At 48.3% G+C, this 26,983-nt stretch overlaps 1 protein-coding gene across 1 annotated transcript in view; it reads left to right on the top strand.

Annotated features, from left to right (window-relative positions):
• Window positions 1–26,983, top strand: part of Slit3 (slit guidance ligand 3) — a 589,355-nt gene that overhangs the window by 539,351 nt on the left and 23,021 nt on the right. The window contains exons 24-30 of the mRNA XM_041676107.1: window positions 2,431–2,502; window positions 4,373–4,536; window positions 6,219–6,343; window positions 11,876–11,973; window positions 17,661–17,800; window positions 21,360–21,453; window positions 26,686–26,823. Coding sequence (XP_041532041.1) covers window positions 2,431–2,502; window positions 4,373–4,536; window positions 6,219–6,343; window positions 11,876–11,973; window positions 17,661–17,800; window positions 21,360–21,453; window positions 26,686–26,823 — 831 coding nt within the window. The remainder of the gene's footprint in view (window positions 1–2,430; window positions 2,503–4,372; window positions 4,537–6,218; window positions 6,344–11,875; window positions 11,974–17,660; window positions 17,801–21,359; window positions 21,454–26,685; window positions 26,824–26,983) is intronic.

The following is a 26,983-nucleotide window of genomic DNA, read 5'->3' as shown; positions in this document are numbered from 1 at the left end:
AAATGGAGGAATTTTTCCACAGAAGCCTGAGTACCCTCCCACTGATATACTGCTATAGAAAATGTTTCTCCCTCTCTCTCTCAGCAACCTATAGATCACCAGGGAGGAGTGGAGTCTCATAAACCCTTCCTTCCTCACAGCCATTAACTACACACACATCCTCAAGGAGGGTGAGCCCCATTGGCCCCTCCTGCCCATCTAGACAGAGTGGTGATGGGCCCAGTCAGGCTTATGCTGGTCTCATACAAGTAATCACAGCTGCTTTGAAGCCAAGAATGTGTCAGCTGTATCTTGTCTGCAAGTCAGCCTTCCACACCACTCCCCCAATCCCTCCAGTTCTTAGGAATTTTCTGCCCTCTGTTTCACAGTTTTCCTTAAGCCTTAAAAGGGGTCATACCCACGTCCGTTTATGACTGAGCCCTCAACAGTCACTTCCTCTCAGCACTTTGGTGGTTATGTCTCTGCCGTTGCCGCTGGCTGCTACAAAAAGAAGTTTCTCTGACTAGATCTAACAACAGCACTGAACTAAACTATAAGCCTAGTTACCTGGAAGGCACTTTAATGGGAACATCATGTCCACTTAGAAAAAAAAAGAAAGGTAGTAGGTTTCCCCCATGACCTTTTCTGCCTCAGGATGTTGGCCAGGTGATACCAGACTTGAACTCCAGTGGAGACCAAGCCTCTCTAAGCAGAGAGTGGTCAGTTACCTATCTCCCCCGTCCAGAACTGACTTGTTACTATTGCGCCAGTGAGCACATGTGGCCTGGCCAGTCGGCCCTATAGAACACAAGGTCCACAATTATCTCCCAGCAGCCTACAAGGCACCATCTGACTCTGTGAGAGCAAGCCCCTAGGGAGGAAGCTTCCAGCTCAGTTCCAGCTTGATCTCTCTATACCCTGAGACCAGAGTATGTGGCCCCTTCATCAATAGTCTTCTCGCCTAATTCTAGTGGGCAATGAGCACTCTTGCAGATACCTGTATTATTTTAGGGTTCTTAGGGATAGCCAGCCCACCATAGCCCCCTGGGATTTTCACTTACCAATCTGTGGCTTCTGGGTACTCCATTACCCACCCTCACATGGTGCCTCCATTTGAACTCTTTATTTTTTTAAAGTAGTAAATATGAGGTTTTCTTATGACTTTTTAAAAAAAATTATTTATTTGTTTGTTTGTTTGTTTATTTATTTATTATGTATACAATATTCTGTCTGTGTCTACGCCTGCAGACAAAAGAGGGCACCAGACCCCATTACAGATGGCTGTGAGCCACCATGTGGTTGCTGAGAATTGAACTCAGGACCTTTGGAAGAGCAGGCAATGCTCTTAACCACTGAGCCATCTCTCCAGCCCCCTCTTATGACTTTTTCATACATTTTTAGTTTTGGTTTATCCTTCTGCTGTAGACAGAGACTGCTCGCTCATTTCCCAGCCTCCCAGACCCGAATAATAACACAGAAACTATATTAATTGCAGCACTCTTTGGTCAATAGCTTAGGCATAGTTCTAGCTAACTCTTACATCTTAAATGAACCCATTTTTATTAATCTGGGTAACACCTCAAGGCTGTGGCTTACCAGTAAAGGTTCCAGGGTGTCTGTCTCCTTTGGCAACTACATGGTGTCTGTCTGACTTAACCTACTTTCTCTCTATATCTCTGTTTGGATTTCCCGCCTGGCTTTTTTTACTCTACTAAGCCACTGGCTGAAACAGCTCCTTTAATAACCAATGGTAATAAAACATATTCACAGCATACAGAGGGGAATCTCACATCATCCCACCATCATTTTCTCTCTCTCATATCCTTGGCCCCCACTGTCCCTGTCATTCATCAGTTAGCACTTAGAAAATACTAGATTCTTTCTACATAGTCTAACATATGCACCGGAGCTTCATGTGACAATATGACTGTGGCCATTTTCATTTGACAATCAGGAACTGAGGCTCAAGAGAAAATGAGCCATTTTGCTCAAGGCCATACAGCTGGTAAGTGGCAGAGACAGAGTCTGAAAGCAAGCAGCCTGGCTCCGGAATAGATGGCACCAGCCACAGTTAATCAAGCACAAAACGTCATATTTGAAACTAAAATGGTTCCATTAGGTAGATGTGGCCCTCGGCTTTTCAGGTGTAAAATCTGAGGCCAGAGAAGTAGTTTATCCTACCGATGCTCTACTTCCAAAAAGAACTGGTTTCTGGTTTCTGATTCTCGCCCAGGTTTATAGAGTTTGAAAGTACATTCTCTTCCTCCCCAAGCCCTCAGCCCCTCCACCCCTCCTGCTGCTGTAGAGAGCTATGTCCATGGCCCCACAGCAATGGCAATGACATCTAATATCACTAGCTGTGGGGCTCTGGGGACCCTAAACGTGCGGCTCGGCTGGGTGAGTGTGTCAGGTTCAGTGGGGTCACTTGCTAACCTGTGTCTTTTGCTTCAGAACCCTCCATGGCAATGACATTTCCAGTGTTCCTGAAGGCTCCTTCAATGACCTGACGTCCCTCTCCCACCTGTAAGTAACCTCTTTCTTGGTGTATATTGGCTCAAAACAGAAAATGGTGATGGTGACAGCCAGTGTCACAGTGTCGTCACGTTGTGTTATTTCCTCGTGTTAGGCAGATGTCCCACCCTATGCACAGGGGAATGGCTCACGGAGTCCCAGGATCCCACAGATGCTCAAGTCACTTACGTACAGTGAGATACAGGAGCATGCACTCAGCCTCCTAGATACTTCGTAGTCTCTGGACTATGTAAAATACCTACTGCAATGTAAACACTTTGTAAATAATGGTTATACCATATTGGTTATAAAATAAGGACTCAACTAAAGTCTAGGTTTATATGTGTTCGTTATAGATGAAACTTTTAGAAATTATTTTTGACCCCATAATTGGCTGGACCTGCAAATAGGAAACCTGACATTCAGAAGGCCGACAGGAGCTTATTTTGAGATACTATCTTCAAACTGTACACAATGTCTTGTTTCAGCAGCCTTCAATCAATTCTTGCAAATGATGTGATGTTTGAACCCTTACCATACCCTAAACACATTCGATAAATTATCCTATGTATTTCTTTGGGGGAGGTGGGTTCGAGACAGGGTTTCTCTGTAGCTTTGGGGCCTGTCCTGGAAATTGCTCTGTAGACCAGGCTGGCCTCTAACTCACAGAGATCTGCCTGCCTCTGCCTCCTGAGTGCTAGGGATTAAAGGCGTGCTCCACCACCACCCAGCTGAATGTATTTCTTTTTTTTTAAGTTTAAATTTTTTTACTGTTTTTATTGAGCTGTATATTTTTCTCTGCTCCCTTCCCTTCCTCCCCCTCCCTTTCTGCCCTCTCCCATGATCCCCATGCTCCCAATCTTGTCTTTTTCTACTTCCCATGTAGATTAGCACAATGTATTTCCTAGAACATTAAGTCACTTTATTTCTCCCCCCCCTTTTTTTACTTTAGTTTTTTTTTTTTACTTTATTGCCTTTTATGTGATGACCTTGAGACTTGGGAAAAATTTAAAAATTTATTCTGAGGCTACATAGCCAGCTAGTAACAGAACCACAGTCCAACTCCAGGTTTGCCTTGACTCCAACAGGCGTATTCTCAAGGCTTCTGTATTCCATCCTTATTCTTCTCAAGGAAATCAAGATGATAAATAACAGTTGACTACCTGAAAGTTACCCATCAAGCCAGTGAGACTTCCGGGTAGGGTTCAGTTTCCTTGACTCCCAGGTCAGCCCTCCCCTAGCTAGCACGCTCAGTTAGTGTTGTCTTCTGGGTACCATCTCTGTTGTTCGGTGTATAAGATTGTATTCCTCCTCTGTAAATATTTTAATTATTTTCATGTCGTGTGCACAGGCTACAGTAGTGACATGTATGCATTCTATAAATCCAAAATAGAAATGCTAAAGAATAGGATTTTTTTTTTTATTGAGTCATGGTGTTTTCTTCCCAATCTCTTCGGAGACATTTGGGTTCAACTGTGGCACTCTCTTCCATACCTTCAATTTCACTAGATTGAAGCTACTTCGTAAAGCCGGGTCTCAGAACCTTCTTTGAAGGGCACGTCTTCTAACAGACCCTGTGCTTGAGAGCTACATGAGAAGGGGGCCAAGGTTCAGAATGAGAGCCAGGATTGGAGTAGAGCAAAGGACAGAATTTTCCAGAGAAATGAGAACCAAGCCTCCGAAGAGGGCTGTCATCTAGGTGGGGATGGAGCACCTACTGAATTGGAAATAGACTCAGGAAACTTTGATTTTGCTTGGTGGTCATGTCTTCTGGTCTGCACACCAAACTCCTCTGATTTAGTTTCAAAACCTTGAGTTTTGAGAGAGCCACAGTTTGGGGGGCCAGGCCAGGCAGGGCCTAACTTCCTCTTCTGCCTTCTAGGGCCCTGGGAACCAACCCTCTCCACTGTGACTGCAGTCTGCGTTGGTTGTCAGAGTGGGTGAAGGCTGGATACAAGGAGCCTGGCATTGCCAGATGCAGTAGCCCCGAGTCCATGGCGGACAGACTCCTGCTCACCACTCCCACCCACCGGTTCCAGTGCAAAGGTAGGGGCTGCCGGCCTACCACATCACTGTCCTCACAGGGTCTGCTATGTTTTCAACATCTAAGCACATGTGACTTGTAAGACCACAGCCTATCTCAGGCACAGAACCTAAGTAACATAGGTCTGTTATTTCTCTGTTTCATATTATATCCTTAGATAAGTTTCAAAGACTCAAATATGTGATCCTCAAACAAGTTTGCAGAATGGCTTTCCCGAAAAGGTGATGATCAGGTTGGGCTCTCATTAGCGCCCTCTGTGTACCTAGAGAACCAGCTTCTTTTGTCTTATTTTATAGTCAGGGCCTCTCCTTTATTTTATCTGCCTTTAATTTTGAGGCATCCTAAGATTAGTTTCGGAATTTATTTTCCATTTGCGTTGAGCATTTGTCTGTTGATTTCTCTTCGCTCATCTTCTAGAGTGTTAATGTTCAGTTTGTATTTTCCCTTTCAAACTTTGCTGTGCCCCACATATGTAACAGCTGAAACCAGAAAAAAACATTTCATTGATTTAAAGGCAATTTTATCTTTCTGCTTCCTGCTTTTGAGACATCTGATCTGATACTAGAAGGACTCAGATAGCCCTGGGACACTGCCACTCAATCTGGACAGGAGTCCCCTGAAGAACTTTAAAAACCAGGGGTAGGGGTTGTATCTGGATGGCACTGCCTGGCATATGTAAGGTCAGGTTGGATCCCCACTTCTTGCAGAATAACATTGCTTCTCAGTCCCACAATCTCCGTTTTGATTAAACTAGTGTGAGTTACAGCCTGGGCATGGGATGTAGACTGGTTCTGATTTGTCCTTGTGTGTCCAGAGAAATCTCCATGGGCTGGGAGCCCCCTTAGTTAGAGGCAATCATGGGCAGATGGCTCTGCTCATTCTCATGTAAGCCCAAGTTATACCTATCGGTCTCAGAGCTCCCTGGGACCCTTATGATCACTCACCAGAGTGAATCTCAACCCATGTCCAGGTTGAGGACTATTAGCTCCAGGTCAGTTAAAGTTCTGGCATTAAATAGGACGTCTGTATCCCTGGCTCATGTTCAGAGGTGTTTGTAGCGGTAGACATAGCCCCTTTTTTCAAAGCTCTGTGTGGAGACCATGACCTCCTTTCAGCCCTTAAACACACACACACACACACACACACACACAAACACACATAGGAGATGTTTGCAACTTCCATGGGTGTAAAAAGCAGTGTCCCTCTCCACATCGTTCTGTATAGCATCATTAGCCCTAAGATCTTGCAGGAAGGACTCTCTGTGTGTGCCTTTGGCCTTGGCATCCCTCCTTGGCTATTCTATGAGAAAGGACTTAGCCAGGGCAAAAAAAAAAAAAAGGAGAAGGTCAAAACAGAGGCTGTGCCCAGAACTTCCTGGAATAGAAAACACGCAGGAGGGTTCTAATTATGGCGCACTGTTTGCAGATTAGCACCCAAATCGGATCAGACTAATTACAGTAATTGATTCGACGGCAGAAGTGCCTCTGTATGATGTCCCACTGTGATTCTTACTCACTGGACAGTGGCCGAATTAATGGGACACTCGCCAGATTGGATGTACATCCTCGAGAGAGCCAGCTGCCCTCTGGGCCTAGAGATGGGAGGGAGACCTGAGCAGAGGGGAAGAGGGGGCGAGTTAGCCTTCTCGGGAAGCTGCCATTCACACTCTGGTTTTGCTACCCAGGGCCAGTGGACATTAACATCGTGGCCAAGTGCAACGCCTGCCTCTCCAGCCCGTGCAAGAACAACGGCACGTGCAGTCAGGATCCTGTGGAGCAGTACCGCTGCACCTGCCCCTACAGCTACAAGGTAAGACGGGAGGCTCTGCCCACGCCACTCCTGCTCAGGCTCTTCCTTTGTCTCGGCTGCAGGGGGAGACCCCATGCAGCTGATGCTACTCAGAGTAGCCTGGGTAATAACATATGTGGCATTAGCCAACAATGTCACTGTTCTCCTGCATATGGGCTAAGGCTAAGGCCCCTCTCTGATGGACCCGTGGAGTATTTACAAGGATGTTTTGAGATGAGAAGGAAATGCTACCTCTGCATTTTCTTGGTGAGTCACAGGGAGACTGCAACCCAGAGAGGTAAAGGGTCCTTTAGTAAAGGCATCCATTAAACCCAGCATCCCGACTGCCATTCCAGGGACTAAGGGGATGAGGGACTCGAGGACTCAATGGCCTGGGGGCTTCCAAGCAAGCCCACCTTCATAGTTGACAAGTCTAACAAAAGAATTGAGACTCCCTGATCGCCCTTCCATCCTACCAGAAATCCAGGCTGCTTCCAAGACAATCTTCTCCCCCATTCTTCTTACCCAGCACAACCCAGAACAAGTTACACCGTCTCCCTGCTAATGTGTACGGAGTATGTGCCATGCTCTCTGCTTGGCATTTGGTTCACCCTTTCTCCCAGCAAACCTATGCAGAAAGCCTTATACAGATATAAAAACCAGGCTTCGGTAGGCTTGGGATTAAAATTCAAGGCTCTATGGTCCCAAAGCCAAAGTCCTTTCACCTGAAGAGGTTCCTGAGTAGCCACGCCCCTTTTGGTGCCTCGCTGGGATCAGCAAAGCTGTGGCTCAGTGCTCTTCCATGGGACACTCCAGATCCCAACTTTCCAGGTACCATCTGGATGGACTGGGCAAACCACGAACCCAGGGCAGCCCACAGCCCGTCTTGTGCATCCTCTGCACAGGCCGAGTGACAGGAACACAGTGTCCGCATCCTCAAGGAACCGTGCATGTGCAGTAACAGGCTTGAAAGGCAGTTTCTGGGGAACTGGTGGCTTTCTCAGCGCCACCCTGGCTGCTAGCAGACAGTGTCAGAGTGCCACCTATGGGCCTGGAACAAGAAAACCCAGGGGTTTCTTTTAAAGCTGTTCCTGAATCCTTAAATTTAGCACAGAGTCCCCAGAACGGAGATTGAGAATAGCATCACTCAGGCATGGATCCGCCGAGACCTCTGCATGTGTGTTCAGTGTAGGGGGAGGAGTCTCAGGCTCCGGAATCACAGAGAAGCACGTGAGGAGTGTAGCTTTGCCGTGTGCTAGCTGTCTATCAGTGACCAGTGGCTTCACTTCAGCCATCTCTGGACACTGGAACGCATCCCACGGGTTGTGAGGGACAGATACACAGTCATGTGTAGAGTAACACCCAGGGGTATGGGAAGTACTTGGTAAGTTATCACATTGCCACCTTCCCTTTTGCATGCCGGCCACCCTCATACTGTCGTGGGAGATCGGCCATCAGTAGCCTGTGGCCGCGGCTGCTTTCATTTGCGTTTCGGTCCACAACAAAGTGTTAAGGACTTTTCACACAGGTTGCCGCATTGCCTTGGGAAACTAAGGATACATTAAGCCATTGCCGTTGGTCCCCTGTAAGGCCAGGTCTTGATGAAGCCATTGGAGCGCATTATCTCACATCTTAGAGATATCAGTTCTTATCCTCATTTGAGAGATGAGCCAAGATTTGTAAATACAACGAACTCTCCCAGGCTCCACTACCTGCAAAGCCCGGCTGCTAGTCTTCCCTAGTAACCAGCTCTCCTCTTACCTTGCCCTCCCGCCTGAGAGTGGGAACCGTCACCATCTCCAGCAAAGGTGTAACGAGGTTAAAAACACATCCTGAGTGCGCTTTGCCTACCTTGGCGCCAGGTTCAGAGACATTCCACACAACCTAACAGTCTTGCCACTATTCCAGGATCTGGGGAAATAAAATACTGATTTTTTTTTTTACCCCAACCACTTAGCTTCATGCACATAGGTTTGGTGCCTCAGAGCGGTACTTCCCAAGCCCTTGTGTGCCCAAGAATCTTATTAAAATCTAGGTTCTGATTCCCCAGAGCTGGGGTCAGGCCTGATGTGGTGTATATTTAACAAGCTCCCCAGGGCTGTCCAGTCCAAGGACCACACTTCGAGTAGCAAGGTCTCTGAGCAGTTCCCCAGCCCCCTCTCACCATAGATTAAAATGAGGGAGCTGTTCCTAGGTTCTTAAAGAAAGCCAGTAGCCTCAATCCTGTCAGAGAGGGGAGATGAGGTGGACCAGAGGACAGACGGAAGACAACTGAGGAGCATCCCGAGTCCCAGAGATCTGAGCAAGCCGCATTGGGAGAGAATGGAATTGGGCTAATTAGGCAGACGTTCGAAATGGTGATTATTTTCAAGGACACATAAGCGACAGAAATCTCCGTCTCTAGCCCCAATTACTGTGTTTTCAAGCACCAGGAAATGCCTCCTAGATGTCTGTGCTCTGCCTAAAGATCTAAAAGAGATCCTGCACACCTCACCACGCTTTAGAGTGGATTCTGCCAGTGGTATTAGGATACCTCATCACCCTTCAGGGGGCGGGGTCTGCCTGGGCCAAGTGGTACTTGCAAGATTACTAGAGTATCAGGTCAGATTACAGACAGGGCTGGGAGGGGGTGCCCGTTGTACCGTTTTTGAGGTTCTCTTATCCTGCCCTTTATACTTCTTTCTCCAATACCACTACCACCCATGCAAGCATCCCTGAACTTTTGAGCATACTCAGCCCTGCCTCAGAGCCAAGGCATGGTCATCACTGCTGTTATTTACAGGGCTACGTCACCCAGGAGGTCCCTTGCAGGTATTGTGATTCTGCAATGGCAGTTCACTCCCCACAGTCCAGGTAGAAACTGAGCATCCCTTAAATCAGGTAATCTCACCCTTCCTAATGCTGTGACCCTTTATGAACCCCAACCATAAAGTTATTTTTGCTGTCACATCATAACTGTAATGTTGCTGTCGTGTATCATAATGCAAATATCTGATATTTCCAATGGGTGACCCACAGATTGAGAGCTACTACCTACTGTGAAATGCTTGAGACCAGAAGCGTCTTAGATTTCAAGTGTTTCTGGATTTTATAATACTTAAATATGCATACTGATGGGTACCGTGGATCCGTGTATGAGTCTCAGAGCACGTGTAAAAAGCTGGACATTATCATGCTGCAAGAGTCGTCTCAGAACTGGAGGTCAGGGACAGGCATGGTCAGAGGGCTTGCTGACCAGCCAGCCTAGACAAGCTGTCAAGACTCAGTCCCAGTAAGAGACAGGCCATGGCATTAGCTCAACAAGAAAGGTACTTTCCACACAAGCCTAGTGGCTTGAGTTGGATTTCCAGAGCCTGTGTATAGTGGAAGGAAAGAGCCAGCTACCAGCTCCACAAAGTTATCCACTGGCCTCACATGCACAGTAGCCCATACTGTGTGCACACTTGCACACACGCGTGTGCATGGGCACTTGTGTGCATGTGAAAACACACACACACTAAGATATCTGGAAGATAGAGCCAAGACCAAGAGTGAAATTAGCCTGTTTCATATATACACATAACCTGTACTTGTAGGGATTTTTACTATACCTGCATTTTGACCATGACCCATCTCCTGTGGTCAAAGGTAGTAGAATTTCCCACCTCTGATGACCTGTCAGCCCTCAGATGTTTGATGTTTTCATGTACTTTGAATCTTACTCCATTCACCTCACTCCCATTTCATGGGAAAAAAAAATAAGATCAAAGAGAATTAATCATTTCCTTCGGCCATCTAGCAAGCTGCCTAGACTTGGCTCCAATCCACCGCACTCCAGAGCCCAGGTTTTCAGAGGAAGAGAATCAATGGTCCGGCATAGAGGGGCCTGGTGCTGAATTTGGGCTCGGCTGTCTGAGTTCATCTGTTGGCCGCCTGTTTCGCTAACTGCTGCGTAGTCTCAGACCTATTGCCTTCTCTTCCAAGTCTGCCTTCCCTCTCTGTAAAAGGGAATGTAATGACAATTGTACCGATCTCATAGGCTTCTCGGGGACATTATATGCGATCGTGGCTATAAAACACTTAGCATGAGGCCAGGAATGGAAAATGTGCTCAATAACGTGAGTGAGAATTCCTATCACACTTTCTATTCCAGACGCTGACTTTCAGATGGGGGCCCTGAGTCACTGCGGCTTAGGGGTAAAGCCAGATAGCTCCATAAAGAGCACTTTTCCTCTCCCTCCCCCTCTGAGAAACCTCTGTGTGGGGCATGGACTCACATAAAGAACCAGACAGACAAGGACAATGCCTTCCAGCTACTGGAGAGGGGCCCGGGGCTCCAGCGTGCAGGAGAGTGGGAGGATGCATCTGGGCCCCCAGTGGAGGCTATCCTGGCCCAATGCCTCAGCTCGGTTGGCAGTAACCACACAGCCAGGAAGCCCCAGTCCCATGCCATCACAGGCACTGGCAGCAAGAGAAGACGGGTCAGGCTCTTCTCAGGCAGATGGTGAGCAGGTGGTGGTGGCAGTGGGAGAGCTCCCATGATCACCCTGGCCTGGCGTGCACCCAAGTCCCTGAACCCACGGCTCAGAAATATGTGCAGTAGACACCTCTCCAGGCCCCGTGCTACGAGGTCCTGCAAAAGGCAACTTGGGGAATCTCAAGAAAGTACAAGATCCATGTCTGAAGTATAGGATCCTAGTCCCAAGAGAGAAGCGGGAACCATGGGGCCAAGACGACCCCTGGGATGTTAGGTCTGTGCCTCGGAATCACCTGCTCAGAGCCTTCGTCCTCGTCTTTGCTTTTACCTGGCATGATCATCCCCACCTGCCAGATACTGGCTCCTTCTCAAGTCATACCTACCCTGAAGAGGAACCTGGTCCAGAGGAACTCTACCTCATGCCAAGCCATTGCAATTCTAAGCCTGGCCTGGCCTGGCCTGGCTTGGCCTTAGACTTGGGAACAAATGCAAGCACCTAAACTCTACTGCAGACCAAGCAATCAAGGAGGAACTGGGGCGGGATGTCACCTCACAGACCGTGGATCTACAGGTTATACTATAGGCCCCCTGCTCAGGTTACGGATTATATTTAAACCTCAGTGAAACACATAGCAATACACCCGTTAGCTTTTACAGAATGCCTACTGTGTGCCAAGGATGTCACATAATACACAGTGCCTCCCTCCGTGAAATCTCCCGTGTCGTTCTCATAATAACCCCATCACAGGTTAAAGGGCTTGGGCCCACCATGATTCAGAAAGAGGAGGAGCTGCAAACCAAACTCACCTGGATCCCCCCCCACCCACCCATACTCATGCCCCACAGTTTAGGACAGAGAAGCCTGTGAGCTCTGGGCATTGGTCCTGCTGGAGCCTGAACTCTGCACTCTCAACATCCCTCCCCTTCTCATGAACAGCCACCAGAGGCAGTGACTCCCTTTATCTTGTACTGACCTCCTCACTTCCATCTTGGTTTCATCCCGGAGGCTGCTAGGAATTCCCTGGGGTCTCCTGGGTCGTCGCAGTCGTCAGAGGCTACACTCACCAGACACTTTTTCCCCCCTGTCTGTTCCTCAGGGCAAGGACTGCACTGTGCCTATCAACACTTGCATCCAGAACCCCTGTCAGCACGGAGGTACCTGCCACCTGAGCGAGAGCCACAAAGATGGGTTCAGGTAATACTCAGCCCTGACCTTCTGTCTTCTCAGAGTTTCCGGGCCCGACTCCTGTATGGGAATGATGTCAGTGGGGGAAGCATTATCCCTGCTCTACACTGAGGCATCTAAGGATAAACTCTCCCCAGAGATGCAGAGTACGGGTGCAGGGATTCGAATCTAAGTGCCAGCCTCCACTCTCTGAGCCAAGGGAGGCTGCGGATGATGCTAAAATCATAGGATGGGACCCTGGCCAAGAAACCCACCCACCCGGTGGTCCCTCCTCTTTCTGTGTCACAAATAACAGGAACTACTGCTGTTGCCTTCTGTGTGCCAGGTGACAACTACACGTCCACTGTCTCTGCTAAACCTTTTCATACCTCTCTTGGGGGAGGGGGAGTTCGGTCTGCATTGAGCAGGAAGGAAACTGAGGCACAAAGGCTAATGGTCACATAGCGTGGTCTTCTAATCACGCTTCTAGTCCTTTCATGCTAGACAGTAACTCCTAGGAATGGGGTGGTGCCTCTGGCCCATCTGTCCCCCTCCAGCTCCCAGGTGCTGCAGTCCCCCCCCCCCGCAGTCTCCCCAGCAGAAGCAGATCCCTGGGAAGGGGCTCCCCCAGCACAGCGGGTTGGGCAGCAGCCCCTTCACAATAAAGATGAGACCCTGGTACCAGGCAGGCTCTGGTCAGACCTCAAATTGCACATAATTAACTATCAAAAGCCCTCCAGCTGAGGCTGCTGTGTGGTCTGGGGAGGAAATCTCCAGAGAACCCAGCTGGCCCATGCATTCGCCTGCCAAGCCAGCCCCACCTAACCATGACTCCTGAAAAGTGGGACTCAGGCGCTCTTCCTGTTCCTGCCTGAGTCAGCCAAACCACCCACTTCCTGTTCACCAAGAAAAGAGGAGATGACCATCGTGGCCCCAGTCAGGAAGTGTATGTCCAGGGCTGAAAGTGGGTTCTGCCCCCCTCGGGCCTGGGACAGGGTCCTGTTTTGGGGGCAGGTTCCCTGAGGGTGATTGTTCATCAAGGTCCCGCTTCGCCCTCGGTCTTGGACAATTTTCATATAAACTGGAAACTTAACTATGAAAGACATAATGTCCAGATCTACGGGACTTGGGGACTGGGGCCAAAGGTTGGGGCAGAGGCAGATGTCGGGGGTGGCATGTCTGTGTGTGCTTCCAGGAGGATCCACCTTCTGCTGCAGTATTGCACTGGGACAGGCAGACAGGCAGAGACACGGTAGGGAGGGGTTTATAAAGAATAGCTCCATAGCACCTCTTCAATCCTGGAGTCAGTGCCTAGGACTTCCCAGCTGCCCAGGGAGCCTTAAAGCAATGGGAACAGGCTCTACAGTTGGAGGACTTGTGTACAAGACGCAGCTCTTCCTAAAACCAATGGGAGTGGGCATCCTAGATTCTGCTTTACCGGAAAATCTTGGGCAGTCCTTGGCTTATAGCTGCGCCATTCCAGCTTCATTCTCCATCGTCACAGGGCACCAGGGCTATGCCTGTCTCCCCATAGCTGTCCTCTTACAAGGATTAGGGACTCCTTTGACTTTAACTCACCCTCAGCCCCATTTCCAACAAAGGTCACATCTGAGGTCCAGAGGGTTTGTACTTCAGCCTACCACTTTTAGAGGACCACAGTCCTCTAAACACCACCAGAGTGTCAGAATTCCAGAAGCATCGCCTGCCCTCTCCACTCAGGTGCTACTGTGCCCTGCTGCATTGCCCGCTCGCCAAATGAGCAGAGGCCAGGGCCAGCTGATGGTATAGCTCAGCTGCAGAGCACTTCTGCAAAAATCGTAAAACAAACAAGCCAGTAGATAGATGGATAGATGGGTAGGCGATAGATAGATAGATAGATAGATAGATAGATAGATAGATAGATAGAGATGGTCAGATAGACAGATAGATAGACAGACAGATAAAAGACCACAGGGTTAATCATACAGAAGAACCAAAAGGAAAATGAGACCTCAAAATCTGAACAAAGTCTCACTGCTAGCTAGCTAACTGCTCCTGGAGTTGCCCTGGCCAGGGCCTCTCAAATTATTTCCACTTATGACCCCTTTTTGCCCTGAATATTTTTATTCAACCCTAGCTATAAAAGTATATGAACAGTCAGGGCTAGAGAGATGGTTCAGTGATTATGCACACTGGCTACTCTTGCAGAGGATCTAGGTTTGATCCCCAGCACTCTTATGGTAGCTCACAACAGTCTGCAACTCCAGTTCCAGTGGTCCAACACCCTCTTCAGGTGTCTCTGGGTACTGCATTCACATGGTACACAAACATACATACAAGTAAAACAGCCATACACATAAAATATTTTAATGTAAATTCTATGAAAAAGTTATATACTTTTATACCCAGGATATAAAAAATTTTAAATTTATTTTTAAACAATTCCTTGGGGTATATATTATATATTATTAATAATTATATTATTAAATATCTATTAAAATATATTTACTATTTATTAAAGGCAAGGGCAAATTTGTATACTGATAAGATTAAATGTTGGCTAAACATTTTGGATTGTAGGACTTAGAGCACCTTCAATGTTCTTTTAGAATAGATAGATACTTTTATTTTAAAATCACCAATTCTTAGAATGGCACTTTGCATAAAGACATAGTAAAAATTGCAGAAATATAGTTAGGGCTATTTCAGAAATTTGTTGGAAATTCTATACTCAACCCAAGCCAAAATCCATTTAACAACTTTTTATGACATTCGGCAGCAACTCCAGTGGCATTTTTAGAGTATTATTCTTTCCTTGACAGTTTTGTATGTGTGTACAATGTCTCTTGATCACAGCCAACCCAAATAACCCTCTCCCACTCTGCCCAGATCTCTACTAATACCTCTGCCTTCCTACCTTCAAATCCCGTTTGGCCCAATTAGTACCACCTGCCTGTGCATGGGTGTGGGGCCATCCACCAGGGCCTGGGCAGCCTACCAACAGCCATTCCCCAGAAAAAATGACCCTCCTCCCTGCAGCCATCATTCGCCCATAGCTCCTCAGGTAGGACAGGTAGGACTGTACCCTCTCCCACCCGTGCTGGGACGATGACCGGCCTGCTCTTGTGCAGATCGTGTGTGGGTAACTGTGGAACCGCTGGGAGTCCGGGAGCTCTACAGCCCTGTCATCCCGGAAGGACAGTTTCACAGCAACACTTCCTGCCTTCCTCCTGCTCTTCTATTCTTTCCACCTCCCTTTCCTTGATGTTCCCTGATGAGCGTCAGGGACAGTTGATGTCAATGTCCTATTTGGGGCTGAATACTCAACTATCCCTTATCCTCGGCACTTTGACCGCCCAAGTTTGCTAGTTGTTCTAATCTAGGGGTCTAGACATCAGTATCCGGAGGCATTTCAAGACAGGTCCACTTAGTAAAAAGGTTCCCACCTTAAGCCTGTGACCCCCCTGAGTCATGGGGGTCACATTCTAATCCAATCCAATCCAGAGATACACCAAATTGATGAGGGGTGGAGATAGGGAAATATTTTTTTTAAATCCTTAACTATTTCAGTTTTAAAATCGCATTAATAGCCACATTTTCTGCACTCAGACTGCATGTGTGCAGTTAAAACACTGCAGTTCCTTGCACACAGGAGTCTCCCGTCTGAGCAGAGGTGTTTGCAGCACCATGGTGTGACAGCATGCGCAGGGCAGAGTGCACGCGCATGCTCAGAAGCAAAGCCGCAGAGACGTCACGTGAGGCGGCACCAGCCAGCGCTGCCACAAACACCTGGGATTCATTATGCATTTGATTTTTAATTAAATTTTGGACCGTGTTCGCTCAGGAACCTTTCGCTGTTGCCAGAATTTTCACAATCCCTACGTTCAGTTATAGGAGTCCATATGGGGTCACAATTCGCTGTGTAAAAAGGTTCAGCTTGAAGAAGCCCTTCAAGGTACCTGATAAGGACAGGAGAGACTTTGATGTGCCCGCACCCTCCCTCCGACCATTACAACATCTACGAATAACAGTTACTGCTTGTTTAGGATCGTGGAGTACCTGCCTCTGTGTGACTGTAAAGAACTGGCCCTTTTCATGATACCCTGGGTCTATAACAGGAAGGGGAATAAGGATCATTTTGCTCTGTTATTCATTAGCTCAACCCTCAAACGTCCTTGGACTGTTGCAGAAAAGATGATACGGTTTTCAGGTTGTAAGGAGATGGATAAAGTAGGATTCTGGGGCCATGAAATTTGTTTTCTCTTTAGTTTACTTTTTTTCATCTATATCCAAAATCAGAGCAGTCTCGGAATAGAGGCCTGGACTTCAGGTCTAAAGCCTGAGCCATTTCCGGGGATGACCACAGCTCCTTGACCCGAACTTAGGCCCTGAAAAAGAGGGAACTTCACAGAATCCCTTCATCAGACCCTAGCTCCCACCCACCCCTCCACACTTCCTATCCTGTGGCTTCTTCGCTGCTGCCCAGTCTTGATGTGTTCTCATTTAACCTCACATGCCCACTCCTGTGAGCAGGGTTTGGCAGGGATGGGGCAGGGAGGAAATCTCAAACAGATGTTCTGCAGCAGAGGCGGATGAAAGAAGCGCACCTGCCGATTGGTGTCCTTTGAGATGCGTTCACAAAGGGTCCTTGGTCTTGGCAAGAGAGGAGTCCTCCCACTCCAGCTCCTCAGAGGCTGGGGTGGTGGGACAGGGCAGACAGTAGAGGAGATGGTTCTGGTGGGTTTTGTTTAGAGCTAAGTATACCGAGTGCCTTCTCTGTGTTGTCTGTAGTGAGGAGGCAAGCAGGCCTACTTTTCATCCCGCACAGCTAGCTTAGCCCGGAAATAATAACACGGAAACTGTATTCTTTTAAACACTGACTGACCCGTTAGTTCTAGCCTCTTATCGGCTAATTCTCGCATCTTGATTAACCCATTTCTTATAATCTGTGGAGCACCACGAGATGATGGCTTACCGAGAAAGATTCTAGCCTACGTCCATCTTGGGCCGGAGCTCGTGGTGTCTTCCTGACTCTGCTTTCTTTCTCCCAGCATTCTGTTCTGTCTTCCCCACCTACCTATGTTCTGACCTATCAGGCTAAGCCGTTTTCTTTATTAACTAATGAAAGCAACAGATAGATAAAGACCCTCCTACATCAGTTGTCTCCCCTTCCACTTGTTTTGGTTGCATATATAATATCATGAGGTCTTATAAATACACAGGGTCAGACATCTGGAAAGTGCCAGACCAGAATGCATTCCCTGCAGGCCTAGCTGCAGAGCCGTGACGTTGACCAAGATGCCCAATTTACCCCTCGATATGGAAAGTTTGCCTTAGGATGAAATATTATGGGGAGTGCTCTTCCTCTCCTCGCTATCTACTCCACAGAGAAGCCAAAGGAAAGGAGGATTCAAATACAGCTGTACGGACTTAAGCCATCTCCAGGAAACCACTTCCAGCTGTGGCGAGGTGGAGGGGCTTTGCTGGTATAAAGCAAGGTAGCAGACCAGAACACTGCCTGGAAATGAGTAGCTAGACATAAGGACCTGGCAGGTTCCTAAGTGTCTTCCTAGTCCGGTCTCTAAGGCCTCAGGGTCCACTGTGCTGTTTGAGACCTCCAGCCAGCAGAGAGACCTGATGATTGTGTTTTCTGTCCCCTGCCCTTCCTGCCTTCCTCTCAACCCTGCCCTCTTCCCTGACCATGGAATCCCATCCTTTCTGCACACACATCGCTAAAGCTGCTCCTGCCCGCTGGGCTTTGAGGGACAACGGTGTGAGATCAACCCAGATGACTGTGAGGACAACGACTGTGAAAACAATGCCACCTGTGTGGACGGGATCAACAACTACGCATGCGTGTGTCCACCTAATTACACAGGTAACCGTCAAGGGAGACACGCTCATGCCGGTGTGTTTGTGGGGTGGGGTGGGGCTGAGGATGTCACTAAGAGAACACGGTTTTCTTAGTGATATCCTGGAAAGAAGAGGGAGACAGAGGCCCCACCCGCCAGTACTCTCTCTGTTGTTTGTCCCGCTGCTGCTCCTCCCATTTTGGAACATACTCCTGAAGCTCTCCCACCTGCCTGTGCGGCGCTTATGGCCACCCCTTCCTTTGGGAACCCCGCATGTTTGAGGCTGGGCAGAGAGGTGCAGTCACAGTTGGGGCTTTGTTTTAGTTCTGGAAATCTGTCCCCCACGCGCTCTTCTTGGAGCTGGGAATGCAAAACTGAGCAAAACCCAGTTCCTGCTCAGAAGAGGCTTAAGGTCAGACCGAGAAACATGAGCTTGCGTGGGAGGAAAAGTCGGGGGCAGGAGGGTTGTGAGACCACAGCGCAGAACTTACCCGGCTGGCGGATACACAGAAGGCTCCCATGGGAAGGGTTCCTCTGGAATGTCTTCCCACCCACCACCAAAACCCAACACCTCTGTTTCCTACATCCACAAGCCCTCATGAGGATATTTAAATACTCCTTTTGCTTGGGAAGCAAAATGTCACCAACTGATGCAAGCAGACTTCTTTGTGCTGAAGTCAAGCTGAAGCGACATATCCCAGACTACGCGTCCATGAATTCTTTGAAAAATGAACCCACAGAATTTAACTCCGTGGTTTTAGAAAACAGTAATAATGATAAAATCTGAAAAACACTACATGTAAGAATAGCCGTCTCCTTGGAGCTGTGACTCTAAGAGACGTGGTGGCGTTGTGAACATTCCTGCTTTAAGGGGTGCTGTGTGTGTCTCTTCCCAGTGTATTTGATCCTCAAGACTTCTTACACCACCCGCAGCACCATTACAGACCTAGATCATGTTGTGTTCTAAGTAATGTCACTTGGAAATGCAAACCTAAGACAAAGGGAAAATGTGATGGTACTATTGGGGGCTCCCTTGTACTCATCCATGGAGCCCAGCTGTTCTGTGAAGCAGAGCAGGGGGGAAGGGGTGTCCAGGTTGTCGTGCCTGCAGAGGTAGGAGCACAGAAACTCCCTTTGCTCCTCCTAAGACTTAACTGTCAAGCCCTCAGCTCAAAAGCCAGGGATTCCCAAGGATAACTTTGAACCTATAACCAAGGCCATTGGGAAAGACCATCCACTCTACTCACTCCAAGCTTCCTGGTGCAGACAAGGCCTTGCACTGGGAGCATGTGCAGGGGAACATCCATATGCCCTTCCTCTCACCCTCTGCTGAGAGCGTGGTGATAACCAAGAATTGGTATTGGCAACAGGCAACCATTATTGGGGGCACTTACTGTATGCACTATATGCAGAACTCTGACATTAAGTCTATGGCATGGCTTCTGCCTACCTAAGAGAGAGTCCTGTGCAACATCAAACCTTTGCTATGCTCAGTGCCAAAATACAATCATGATGCCAGCAACTAAGGGGTAAGTAGAGAGGCTCAAATTGGCTCTGTAGCAGAGATGGACTTTAAAAAAAAATCCCAGCATGCCAGGCGGTGGTGGCACATGCCTTTAATCCCAGCACTTGGGAGGCTGAGGCAGGCAGATCTCTGAGTTCAAGGCCAACCTGACCTACAGAGCAAGTTCCACGACAGGCTCTAAAGCTACACAGAGCTTTTTTTTTTCCTATCTCGGGGGGAAAAAAACTCCCAGCAAGCAGATGGGCATGGAGGCAGGGAGCTGAGGTGAGCCCTCTGCCCAGGGCAGCCCTGCCTGATCTGCAAGTGACCAGGCTACTGCAGGTGTGTGGCAGCTTACACCTGAGGGGGAGCCGTCTTAGGGTTTGCTACTACTGTGAAGAGACATTATGATAAAGGAAACATTTAACTGAGGTGGGGCCTTACAGTTAAGAGGTCCAGTCAATTATCCTCATGGCCGTTAGCTTGCTGGAGTGTCGACAGACATGGTACTGGCCACATCTTGGTCAGAAGGCAACAGAAAGTGAACTGACTGTCACGCTGAGGGGAGCTTGAGGCAAAGAGACCTCAAAGCCCACCCTCACAGTGACACTTCTTCCAACAAGGCCACACCTCCGGATAGCACCACTCCCTTTGGGAGCTATTTTCTTCCAGACCACCACAGGATCAATGTGGCTTCTCTGTCGTAAGAAGCGTCCACATCCTACCTAGACATGTGTCTATGGCCCCAAGTCTCTGCAGGGCACTAGGACGGGGAGGAGGCCTCTTCCTGGGCAGATATGAGTGGTACAGTTCAGGTCTAGCTCAGGGCAGGGTGGGGCTCAGTCTCTGAGGTGGTGTCTCATGCCATCACTGACCAACCACCTTCATACTTCTTGTCCCTGTTAGTCTCCTATTTGCTCCTGACCCCAAACCCCTGGCCTTCTGAAAAGAGCTTCCAAGGTTAGAAGTTTTTCTGTCTTAGATCATCTTTTCCTAGGCTTTTGGCTAATCCTTCAGAGGACTTGGGTTCAAATCCCAGCACCCACATGGGGGCTCACCACTGTCTCTAATGCCAATCCTGTGGGATCTGATGCCCTCTACTGGCCTCCGCAGGTACCAGGCATGCATGTCATCACAGACATATATTCCAGGCAAAACACCTGAATAAAAATAAAAACAAATAAAAATTTTAATAAAAACAAAAATCCTGGCTTTAAACCCATGCACTGCTCTGTGATACAGTCCTTCCTCCTCTCCCTATAACTACATTCCTAACACAGATTTTTCAGGTGATGCAGGCTTATCAGATTTATCCACGCTCACCATCTCTGGTGACTTAGGATGCATTTGGCATTTTGCAGCGCTGTGAACTTCAAAGGTACTATATCCAGAGATCAGAACTACAATCTCCTTCATTTTTTTTCTCTGAAACATTCAACTGGCTTTCTTGACTGTAGCAGCTATCATATGCCTGGTTCACTTTTTCCAGGAAGCTTCCCCTGGCCCCCTGAACAAGGCTGTGGGTCCCCATCTTTGTGTCTGCAGTTCACTGTCATGATGGCATTCACACCTGTGGGTGGTAACTGCCTGCCTGTTTGCGGACTATTCTCACTAAACAGCAGGAGAGGACAAAACTCGTCAGTGTCGTGTTCCCAGCACCTGGTACCGTGCCTCGCATGTAGAAGATACCCAATAAATAGATGGCAAATAGGAAAAATATCAATATGCATAAGCATAGGCCTAGGCCAGGGTCTGACCTGTGGCTTCAGCTGCAACGGCTCCAGAAATGTCAAGAAAATCAGCCAGACGGTGCTGAGTGTCCAGGAGAGACCCCAGGAACCTCCTCACTGTCACTCGGGTACCTGAGTGTGTCTTCCCATATGGTGTCTTTTTTGCTTTTCCTTTTTCTTTATTTCTGAGTCAGGGAAACTGAATCAGGAATCCAGCAGAGATGATATTACCAAGTAGGGCTTCTGGTATTCATGACCTATGGTCTCGACTGTGAAAAGTGGGACCTTGTGGCCTTGGTGACCCCCCAGATTCCTCCCAGACACCTAATTTCTCTTCCCCGTGATCTCCAGGGGAGCTGTGTGATGAGGTGATCGACTACTGTGTGCCTGAGCTGAACCTCTGTCAGCACGAGGCTAAGTGTATCTCCCTGGACAAAGGATTCAGGTAAGACCGGCCGGCCTCATGTCCTGGCACGGAGCCCTGAGGAGTCTGGCTCCAATGCTGGGGTTTGAGGTTCTGAGTCAGGTAGTGTCTGTCTCCCCCTGCACAGCCTGTCACCCCATCTTCCTCCCCACTGTACTCATATGCATCTCTATCTGACCCAGGCCTGGTCATATTTCCACAAGTTGCCTTTATCTTTTATAGTTTTTTCCTTTCTGTATTCTTCTAATGATAGAAACAGATAAAGAGATGGATATGTTCCCTCTTCCTCTCCCCTTCCCTTTTCCTTCTCCTCTCTTAGTGTCTCTCTTCTTCTCAGAGCTGAACAGGAGGGACCATTTACAGAAGGAACCATAAAAGGTTGATGCACCGTCTGAAAGGTGTCTGCTTAGCCTACCCAATGTGTAGCCCTTGTGGCGGGCTACCTTCATGGCCCTGCTTCCCCATGGCCACGGAAAGTGTGCTAGACTGCACCTGTGGGAGGGAGGTGGTGGAACCAGGAGTTCTGACTAGGTTCAGCAGTTACTGCCGTTGGTGGAATATTCTCCATCTCCAGCGGCAGAGCCAACTAGGGGTCCCCATGAAGAATTTGTAGATTTAGGAAGAGACAGAGAAGCCCACCCAGTGCTTGAACCTGAGTGTGTCTTCCCATATAGTGTCTTGTTTTCCGTTCTCTCTGTGTGTGTGTGTGTGTGTGTGTGTGTGTGTGTGTGTGTGTGTGTGTGTGTGTGTGGCATGTGTTTAGGCCACAGGTTGTTGTGGAATATTAAAGGAAGATCACTTTCTAAGCCTGAAGTTTGCAGTGCCGCGACTGGCTTTAGTGGGAGGTCTGGGGGGTCTGAACCTGGGTTCTCAGGCTTGCATAGCAAGCCTTTTACCCCCTGAGCCACCTCCCCAGATCTCTATTATCCTTTTCTGTTGCAAAACCCTGGGCCTGTTGTTCATCTCCAGGGCTATTGGAAGAGATGTGAGGCCTCTGGCTTTGCCAAGATAAAGGAAGGCCCCGCTGTTCTGAATGCCACCCTGAGCTAATCCACCCAGCTGCTTATGCCCCTCTGACATATGCTAGGAAGGAGTTTCAGGAGCGGCGGGTCACCTGAGGGCAACCCCCAGACTCCTCCCAACCCCAGGAGCCAACATCAGCTGAGAGCCTCTGTTTCCTAAATACAAGGCTGTGTTCTGCAAGTGGACAGAACTCTGTGAAGTGCAACCTGGATATAGGAAACATGCCAAATTCACGCTTGGTCCCAAAGCAGAGACGCCCAGACTATCAGACAAAGGTCTGTGGGGGTGCCAGGGAGGGGAATGAGTAGTGACTAGCCCTTAGTCACACCAAATGAGGAGAAGAGTATCATCCAAGGTCTAGTGGACAGACAGCAGACTTAGAGGGCATGGACTTTGAAAGAACATACCAGGCCATGAAAACTGGTCAGGGGTGGGTATAGACACCGAGAGTTAGAGCTGCCATAGAATTTTCATGAGCCTCTGATGTTTGTTCTGAAAACCTCACCCTCTGCTATAACCAAGGGCCCTTGAGTCTGGGACAATACAGGAAAAGAGACACTAGCCAAGCTTTCCTTGAGTCCTCTTATTTCTATGTCATGTCTCCTAGGAGACAGTGTCTCAGAAAGTCTATATAAACCAACACGGTAATGGTAGTTTTTATATTCAAATGCATTTAAACAATAATCCATTCTCCCAATGAGGTATTTTATTATTATGTCTCCTCCCCTGCCATCATCAAACATTTGCTATCCCACAGCAGCCTAGTACGACATTACTGAGAGAGGGTGATGTGCTTGGGACGGCCTTCGCTTATCTTTAAAGACATTTTCATGAGATCTCAATGTCAGGCAGATCTGCCCAGAGACCCTGAAAATAGCAAAGATCCCATTGACTTGCGTACACTGAAAACTCCATGCTGTACCTGGTTTCATGAACCCCCTCATGCTTTCAGTAGTGAAAAACTGGGGCCCCCACAGCCCAAACCCAGTGACACAGACCCAGCTGCCTAGGAGCTAAGAGAGAAGAGGGGCTGCACATCAACCCACATCCGTCTGACTTCTCAGCTAGACCCAGATACTCCAGGTGTCCTTGGTCCACGGTCACTAGATCGCATTATCAACTTGGAAGATACAGCAAAATGTTTGAAAACAAAAGGAGTTGAAGTGGCACCACCTGCTGCTTCTGCAATCTGAGAAGGATTATGTAGTCCCTGCTGTGACAAGCAGAGCGAGGTGCTCAAACCTGTACCTCGTGGAAAAGTGTTCGGAATGTAGTGCCTACACACACTCCCTGTGGCTGCACTGTGTGTGTGTGTGTGTGTTTGAAGTAGAACTCACTCAGTAGACCAGGCTGGCCTCAAACTCACAGATCCTCTCACCTCTGCCTCCCAAGTGCTGGGCTTAAAGTTGTACACCACCACTGCCCAGTGCTTTTTTTTTTTTAATGGCAAAATCCTTAAGTGTTTTCTTTGTTCATTAACGTCTAAGAAGGCCATGCCAACAGAAGTCTGTAGATACTCTAGCCTCCAGGCCTCCACCACTGACTTTAGAAGTGGAAGTAGCTTCCCTACTCATCGGTTGCCTTGAACTTCATGTTTTAAAGGTTGATTTTTATCCTGTTAAATGTTGATGAGATGTTTTTGAGCCTTGCAGAGGGCCTGTTTGTTTCAGCTGCTCTCTGGGGCTCTTTTGCATCCAAGTAACGAAACTCAAATGCCTGCCAAGGCTGGGGTTTGGTTTTGGTTTTACTCTTTTTTAGCTAGTTTACAAAATAATGGGCTTCATTTTGACAGCCTCATGCTCATGCACGTCCTTGTGCCTTGATCATCTTGTCCTTCCCACCCTCTTCCAGCTCTCCTCCAGGCCCAGATTTACCAGCAGCTAAAGCTCTGAAGCAGAATCTCAATGCATCAGACTTTTTGTTTCTTTAGAAAACTGGCTGAACCAGTTTTGGTGGCAGACATTTTTTAAAGATTTATTTTTATTTCTTGTGTACAGGATAAGATAGCAATCAGTGCCTGGGGCCTAAGAAGGCCAGAAGGAAGCATCAGATACCCTAGGAGCAGAGGTGTAGACTGTTGAGAACTTCCATGTTGGTGCCAAGAACCAAACCTGAATGCTCTGCAAAAGCAACAAGTGCTCTTAACCAATGAGGCATCCCTCTAGGTCTCCCCCCGTGACTTTTTTTTTTTTTGATTTTGTATATGTGTATATACATGTGTGTGGAAATTTTTGCAGAGGCCAGAAGAGGGTGTCGGATCCTACTGGAACGATAGTTATAGGTGTTTTTGTGAGCTGCCTGATGTGGGTTCTGAGAACTGAACTTGAGACCTCTGTAAGAGCAGCAAGTGTTCTTAACTGGTGAACTATCTCTCTAGCCCTGATGGCAGATACTTTAACACCAGGACTTAGAGACCCGTATGTAAGTGTCAAGAGTTTGAGGTCAGCCGAGGGAGTTTGAAGCCAACCTGGCTTTGTAACAAGACCTTATCTTTTTAAAAAAAATGTTAAACCGGGCGGTGGTGGCGCACGCCTTTAATCCCAGCACTCGGGAGGCAGAGGCAGGCGGATCTCTGTGAGTTCGAGGCCAACCTGGTCTACAAGAGCTAGTGCCAGGACAGGCTCCAAAGCTACAGAGAAACCCTGTCTCGAAAAACTAAAAAAAAAAATAAATAAATAAAAATAAATAAATAAAAAAAAAAAGCCTGAGGGAGGGAGGAAGGAAAAGGAAAGGAGAGAGAGCGAGAGGGAGGGGGGAGAGAGAGGAAGAAAGGAAGAAGAAAGGTAAAGAAGGAAGGAAAGAGAGAGAAAGAAAGGAAAGAAAAGAAAGAGAAAGAAAGAAAGAAAGAAAGAAAGAAAGAAAAACACTTTGGCAGACCACGTCCCTAAAATATGCTCTGATGCGGCACTAGGTTGCACATTTTGGATTTGCCAGTGAAGTCCATTAAAGGGGAACCGATCGGATACTAGTAAAATTCACCAGATCTGAACACACACAGGTCCACCCAGCAGTCTTCAGATTCTGGAACCGTTTCTACAGGGCCACCATGCACCTTCAGAATCCTTCCTAGTCATCCACTTACCTAGCTCTGGTGTGATGCTGGGATTCTGCCCCACTGTGTCTGTTCCTAAGGGGAAGGAGTACAGAGAGGCAGGGAGGAGAAAAGGTGTCTCTCTCTCTCTCTCTCTCTCTCTCTCTCTCTCTCTCTTTCCAGGTCCTGAGGGTGCAAGCTAAGAATTCAGAGCTCTTGCTTGCCCTGCACTCCCTGCCTGTGCCACCTTTCCTTTGCCTTGAAGAGATGGCATTTTGATTTTTTTTTACTCTGCCCAGAAGAATTGAGCTGCTACACAGGCCTTTCAAGAGGGAGAGAGACAAGTGAACACTGTGTTGATATGTGTTTGTAGGGCTACCTTAGGCCTAGTTACTCTCAGGTCTGTTTCTAGGCAGGGATTTCGGTTTTGTGTGACCTCAAACAAATGACCCACAGACACATGGTCTGCCTACATACAGGCTTAGTTTGGGTTCTAGAGAATTATGGTAGGGCTGTGGACCCTCTGCTCTCTGGGGAAGGCTGGACCAGTTGGCCTCTCTGAACAAGCCGTGAAACAAAGGCGAAGGTGGTACAAATGCCATCATAGCCTTCATCCTTGGTCCTCATCTCTGTACTGCACCGTCACAACACTGTGACAGTCAGTGTTCACTGCACTCCAGAGTAGTAGAGCTTATCAAGGAGCAGTGGCTTTGAGAGAATGTGCAAGATAGAGAGGCCACCATGAGCGGCCAGGACACCTAGATAGCGTCTGTCACAGTAAATGTAGCTGTCACTCGATGTGGCTTTGGGGAGGTGGCTTGAGTGTTTTCTGAACGCTGCTTTGGATAGGGCCTCCCCTGCAGGCCCCTGGGGATCTGATGAGATGCCCCTTGAAGGTGCTCAGCCAGGTGTCTGACACTAAGGGAGAAGGAACCAGATATGACCCAGGTCTGTTGTGATGCCTCCCGTATCCCCAGCCCAGTTCTGAAAACGAAACGTGTCCACTCCATGCAACAGATAGACCTTGACTCTGAGAGCAAAGGCCAGTGCACCATGAGTGGAATCCAGTAACAGAGGCACCTGGTGAACCCTTCAGGAACTAGAGCACAGAGAGAGAGAGGTTTGGCAAGGGGAGGCGCCAGAGCACCTGCCAGCAAGTTGGCAGACCCTGAGCAAGCGTCTCTCCGCCTGTGTTCCAGGTGTGAATGTGTCCCTGGTTACAGTGGGAAGCTGTGTGAGACAGACAATGACGACTGCACAGCTCACAAGTGCCGCCACGGAGCCCAGTGTGTGGATGCGGTCAACGGCTACTCATGCATCTGCCCCCAAGGCTTCAGGTATGACAGAGGAGCACCTCAGAAGGAAGGTAGCCTGGCAGAAGGAGGCAGGGATACAGGGCTCCCTGCAGCGAACCAGGGCAACTCCATGTAGAAGTTAAGACTTGAGTCCACATTCACACATGCATGATGCTACCTAACCGATGATGCCAACCGGCTT

Source organism: Microtus oregoni, unplaced genomic scaffold (assembly GCF_018167655.1).
Source record: "Microtus oregoni isolate MIOR12 unplaced genomic scaffold, Mior012 000027F_ref0000203, whole genome shotgun sequence".
Lineage (NCBI taxonomy): Eukaryota > Metazoa > Chordata > Mammalia > Rodentia > Cricetidae > Microtus > Microtus oregoni.
The sequence above is the reverse complement of the archived record's forward strand: the minus strand, read 5'-3'. Positions and strand labels throughout refer to the sequence as shown.